This window comes from Odontomachus brunneus, unplaced genomic scaffold (assembly GCF_010583005.1).
Source record: "Odontomachus brunneus isolate Ranch 3 - 2012 unplaced genomic scaffold, Obru_v1 Obru_scaffold_108, whole genome shotgun sequence".
Lineage (NCBI taxonomy): Eukaryota > Metazoa > Arthropoda > Insecta > Hymenoptera > Formicidae > Odontomachus > Odontomachus brunneus.
In genome coordinates this window covers 1,246,645-1,252,997 of record NW_022639558.1, presented here as the reverse complement: position 1 = coordinate 1,252,997, position 6,353 = coordinate 1,246,645, and the positions used below count along the sequence as shown (strand labels likewise).

General features: G+C 34.2%; 2 protein-coding genes across 2 annotated transcripts; one reads left to right on the top strand and one right to left on the bottom strand.

Annotated features, from left to right (window-relative positions):
- The first annotated feature begins 371 nt into the window (after nt 1-371).
- On the top strand, nt 372-2,078 carry LOC116849178 (glutaredoxin-related protein 5, mitochondrial). The gene is made up of 3 exons (XM_032826098.1): nt 372-844; nt 1,111-1,252; nt 1,766-2,078. Exons 1-3 carry the CDS (start codon nt 764-766, stop codon nt 1,957-1,959), a joined length of 417 nt encoding a protein of 138 aa, XP_032681989.1. The 5' UTR covers nt 372-763; the 3' UTR covers nt 1,960-2,078.
- On the bottom strand, nt 1,950-6,144 carry LOC116849177 (4-coumarate--CoA ligase 1-like). Its single transcript, XM_032826096.1, has 7 exons — nt 5,905-6,144; nt 4,986-5,159; nt 4,253-4,587; nt 4,004-4,150; nt 2,940-3,188; nt 2,569-2,843; nt 1,950-2,462 (listed from the first exon to the last, which is right to left on the bottom strand). The coding sequence occupies exons 1-7, from the start codon at nt 6,142-6,144 to the stop codon at nt 2,137-2,139; spliced, it is 1,746 nt and encodes a 581-aa protein (XP_032681987.1). The 3' UTR covers nt 1,950-2,136.
- Between the last annotated feature and the right edge of the window lie 209 nt (nt 6,145-6,353).

Genomic DNA, 6,353 nt, shown 5'->3' with positions numbered 1-6,353 from the left:
GTTTTAAAAAGCTTTCAGAAATGTTTCTGAAATATTGAACCTTTACGAAATCTTCCTGAAATCTTTCTGAAAGCTTTTTGAAACTTCTGTGCTGTGTGAAATCTCATTGATACTTGATTTAAAAGAATGTCCCATACAGCAGAGGTATCCAAAATATATCATAGAGACATTCCAAAGATATATTTGGGATATGTGATATCTTCAAGATATCCCTATGATGTATTTGGGGCATTCCTGCTGTGTGGGGTATACGCAATTATACCATCACTCACTGACAGTTATTCTGGCGAATTGGAAACGTGAAATACAGCGAATCCTGCAAACTCTCATAAACCCGTGAAGGCGACCGGCGATGAAGGTTAAGTTTCTAACAATATCTGAGTGATATATATTTCCGTTTTTTAAATACCACATCTTATAATTATCATCTTGTTTTAATTATGTTGGTGAAATTGTATAAAATTGTGATGTAACATATTCGGTAAATATGCATATTGCTAGTAAATTTTTGAGTGAAGGAATTATAAATCATATATATTATTCCGTGAAAATATTATTTTTATTATGCAAATGTATGCGAAAGTGTTTTTGATAACAAAGTTCGTCGTACGATGGCACCACTTTCTATTTCACGAGTCGATACAAGTACGAAATAGCTGACTGCTCGAAGCAGTGTACACATAACCTCCTTCTCCGGTCGTGCTGTTTCTAAATCTCAAAAAGTTTATTGCGAAAATACTCTTTAGTTCATATAAAGTGAAACATGTTTCGTTTTGGAGCCAGATGTTCCCTTGTCGTCAGGAGTTTTAGTACTAAGTTCAATGAAATCGGCAACCTCGTTAAAGTAAGTACACAATACTGACTTATTTTTATGTGTATATTTTTCATTTACATTAAGATTTATTCATTTGAAGTATACAATATTTCATATGGATGTTGTTAAATGCGATACAGTAAGTCAGCATACGATTTCTCTATGCAGTTTTTTTAATAGTGTGACTATAGACAAGCCACGTAAAACAAGCTCATAGGCTTTCTATTTTTATTAATAAATGCAACGTCATACGTGATACATGTATAGTACTGTGTTATATAGAGTGTTTCTTGCAGAAAAATAAAGTAGTCGTCTTTATGAAAGGTGTGCCAGAGGAGCCAAGGTGTGGGTTCAGTAACGCTGTAGTCCAGATATTACGAATGCATGGTGTTACTTACGATGCTCATGATGTTCTTAAAGATGAGAGTCTCAGACAAGGTAAACAATTACAAAAATATATATAATATAGCATTTATTAGAAAATTTATAAAAAATCTATTATAAAAATATATATAACATTTTATATATAGGATAAGCTAACATTAGATTACAAAATATCTCATTTTTGATATTGGAGGAAAATATATAAGAAGTAAATTAAACAGTTGGAAGAGGATTGGGACTAAAATATTTTTTCCAATCAAACAATTTACTCTTTCTTTCTCTCACACATCTTTCTCTAATATAAAAAAATAGATATTTTAAAATCCTAATCTTAGATGACTTATGATCTCTCTCTCTTGTATAAATCTTGTTACATTATGTTTATATAAATTTAAAAAAATACAAATAATATTTCTTTTAGACTATTATACTATTATTATAATTATATTGTATCATATCAATAATAATTGTATTCTTAACTTAATTGTATTCTTGAATCTGTCATATTTCTTAAATATATATAATAATATAAATGTACGTATATAATATTATATTTTGGTTATTTAGGTGTAAAGGACTTTTCAAATTGGCCTACAATACCTCAAGTTTTTATAAATGGCGATTTCGTGGGTGGCTGTGACATAATGCTAGAAATGCATAAGAATGGTGAACTCATTGAGGAATTAAAGAAAGTTGGGATTACAAGCGTCCTTTTAGAAAAAGAATCCTCTTCAGATAATATCAAAGGATCTAAAGAATAAATAATTTAATTATCTTGTATATAAACTGTTTCATATCAACAGTGGTTTTTTGTTATAATAAATATTTTTGTTAGCGTTAGCTATATATGTAAATCAATATGAATTAATGTCTCTATGAACTATTGTCACAAAATTTTTCTTGTTATCAGTTAGAGGGATATCCAAACAAGTCGCGCGTTATATTTTTGCAAGTTCTTTTCGTAGAATTTTCCCTGCCGCACTTTTTGGAATACTATCTACAATTTGTACATATCCCAATTGCTTAAATTTGGCTACGCGTTCGGCGACAAATTTCTTCAGGTCATCTTCGTCGACTTTCATCCCCGGTTTAGGAACCACGAAGGCTTTCGGAATTTCGCCGTACTTATCATGCGGTACTCCGATAACGGCCACGTCTTGTATCTTATCGTAAGGGCGAATCACCTCTTCGAGTTCGGAGGGGGAAACTTGAAATCCTTGTACCTTTATCAATTCTTTACATCGGCCGTGTACGTATATCAAGCCTATGTTTCACAATATAATTATTCATTCATAATCTCCCATCGTAATCGCTGCGATTCTAGTTTTTTCTGAAGTATCCAATGGAATTAACCGTTTTAATTAACTTACCCTCTTCGGTATAGTAGCCCAGATCGCCAGTTTTTAACCAATCTCCCTCCATAATGTCTGCCGTGCTTTCGGGGTTTTTAAAGTATCCTTTCATTACTTGCGGGCCCCGTATATATATCTGTCCCATTTCGCGTGGACCCAAATTCTTGTCGCGATTATCGTCGTTTTGTCCTACGATTCTCAATTGTGTGTTTGGTATCACATAGCCGCACGAGGCCGGCGGAGTGTTGCCGCAGCTTACCGCAATAACGGGTGACGCTTCCGACATGCCGTATCTTCGTGCAATCGCAAGTTATATGTACAATCGTAAGTTATATAAGCGATGAAATATTCGTTGTCACATGGATGTATCATAATAATTACTCTCTTACCCTTGACAAAAGATCACGGAATCGCTGATACGACTTTGAAACATCGCGATGGATTCATCCCCAATCGGCGCTGCTCCTGACAATATCGACTTTATATGCTTGACATGACGTGGCGTTATTCGTTCATTATAAACCAACATCTGTACTATCGGCGGCACGACTTGCAATTGCGTTATTGGATATTCCTCCAATACCTTTATGAATTCGTTCTGGGAAAACTTCGGCATGCATACCAATTTACCACCTATTCTAGAAACATAAAGCAAACATATACTGTTACGATCAAATTATAGCAATACTGTCAGTATAACGTGGCTACGCAAACCCATGAATGTTGATATTTGAGGCTAAACCTGGAAACGAAATCTAATACCCATGAATGTTATCAAGGTACCGTGGTAGTATCTATAGTCGGTACTATGGTACTGATTATTCGTGTATCCGTACTCGCAGATATTATCCAGGCAACGCCTGGTTCGCTATCTTTATATTGTTAAAAGGTCCATATTCCGAAAATGTCCAGTTATTTCGTGTATTTATTAAATTAGCTTTAGTCGCAAGTTGCTTATGTGCAGAAGGTGTACGGACGCAAATATTTAATAATAGCCAACAAAAAAATTTTTGAAGGTATAGAAATTTGAAGAGAACGAAATGGAGTGCGTGGAGTCTCTCAGATTCCATCTTTTCGAAAACGGGTTAACCGCATACTCGAGTATTCGGGTAAGACTCTGGCAGCCAGGTAGTTAAAATTGGCAGCATTGAGTAGTAAATTTGGATATTTAATAACAGCCAACAAAAAAAATTCTGAAGTTGCTATGTGCTTCTGCACATAAGCAACTTGCGGCTAAAATTAGTTTAATGAATACACGAAATAACTGGACATTTTCGGAATATGGATCTTTTAACAATATAAAGATAGCGAACCAGGTGTTGCCTGGGTAATATCTGCGAGTGCGGATACACGAATGGATCCTTATAAGAACAATTTATCCTTATAGGAACAATGCACGCAATTACGTTTAACATTAAGCGAACATGGGTCGTAACATATTGATATAACATACCGTAAATAAGTGATCATAGAAATGACCAGTGCAAACATGTGATACATTGGTAACATCACTGGTAGGACATCCTGGTGGGACTCAGTAGCTTCCACTGCGCTGAATAGTTCTGGATGTAAAAATTGCCGGACATTCGCGACAATGTTTCTGCAATATCGAAATACATTCACATTATGATATCGTAAATCGACCACTTTGAAAGCACTTCGTTACGTTTCAATTTCAAAACATTTCGATCGGTTTGTATACCTATGGCTCAACTCGACTCCCTTTGGCAAGCCAGTAGTGCCACTAGAAAAAGGTAGCAATACCGTATTTTCGTAACTAACGCCAGTTTTCTGACTAACTGAAAATTCCTCAATGTCGTCGCGCATCATATCGGTCAGTTTAATGGTCCGCGGGATTAAATCATCCTCAATGCCATCGTTTACGATAATAATAGGTAGTTTTATTGTTGGGTTTTCCTTAATACTCGCTTGAACATCAGCGTATTTCGTCGGCCACGTTATAACTGCCTTAGCACCCGACAGTTCCAAATATCTCTTTATCTCATATATTGTGTATGCAGGGTTGATCAGCGTTGGCTTAAAAATATAACCAAATTTCAGTAACAGAATTATACACACAGAGTAGTACACAGTAGTATACACTAATAGTAAATAAATACAAAAAGTAAAGTAGTATACTAATAAAGTAGTACACTAATAACGATATAGTAATAACGATATGGTAATAATTGAAATGAGCTCAAGCAACCACGAAAATATTTTAGGAATTTCAAAGAATACTTTGTTAGACATTTCTAACGTCCAACGTCTAACGTCCTTTTTTATTACAAAATAATTACTTTGTCGAAGGTTTGAAAGTTTATGGTAAATTTTGTTTCCTACTCCCTATAAATTTAAATTGAAGCATTTTGTAATTTTGTATTCACATTATCTTAGTTGCATAATATTTGCAAATGTCTTTAAATCTGTCTTACCGTTAATCCGGCTTCATTCGCCGCTAAAATGATAATAGGATATTCCGGCATATTTGGTAAAATAATAGCAATAGTATCTCCAGGAAACAAGTTCTTTCTGAAACTCGTTGCTAGTCTGCCGCATGCTTTTCTTAACTGACTGTACGTGTATGATCGACCAGTCATCGAGCACACCTATACGCGTGAAATAGTTAATTACATACGTAATCGTTCTTATTCGTTCTCGACAAATTACCGATTGCACTTATTATATAATCATAAATATGAAAAGTCGCACATAAATTATATCGATATGAAATGAGATGGCAAAAGTTATTACAAATACGTTTTCGATTGAATTAATGGTCTCAACGCGATATAACAAATAGATTTCAAAATTTTTATTGTGTTTTGTGCCAAAAGATATAAGTATCAAGTTTCTAAACTCTCAGTTTTATTATCTTTTTTAGTTTTATTATCCTTTCTTTATTAGTACGATATTTATTATTTGATTCAATTAAAATTTTCATAATTTCTCTTTGTTATTGTGTATTAATACTAACACGCACTTTCCAAACAATCATTTTTTACTTTTTCATCAGGATGTACAGTCGAACGGTTTGAACTTTTTTCCTTAGTCAGAGTAACCTATCTAAGGTTATTGCATCTAAAAGGATTAGGTTCTATTGGATCTAAAAGATTCTTATGCGGTAATCAATTAAAACAAAATCGAATTGTTGAAATGACTGCTAAATGTGATAACTAAATGGTTACTGGCTTCACTAGAAAAGAAGTGTTAAAATTGTTTTGTTCTTGACTGTACAGTATGATGAATGTCATTATGATTTGCACTAGGCTTTACTAGAAAAGAAGTGTTAAAATTGTTTTGTTCTTGACTATACAGTATAACGAATGCCATTATAATTTGCACATTATTTACCAGAGCGGTTTTGTTTGACCATCTTCCTATATTCTCCCATATGAAGTCATGTAAATAAACACTCTCGAAATCCGTCACATCTGGAAATCCGCTGCTCACTACGTTCTGTGAGTCTAATTTTAATCTATTCACAGTTGCGCAGTGTCGACGTATCACGAATTTTTCCAAACAACACTGCGTTTTACTGCACTTATTGCGCAAATTACCAGTCAGACGCCCTAATGTTAATATCCGTGACATCGTAATTCAGTAGATCTATAATGTTTCGAAGCGAACGTTACTATACTACGAGTACGATGCGATTGCGTCGCGTAACTCGCTGAACAGTTGTACTGCTGTACTGCCTTGCATTGGCTACTTAACATCCCCACTACTTACCAAGTATATATATTAAATATGTGGATTCAAACAACACAGTGTAATCTATCCTTTCATAGAATACGATATAT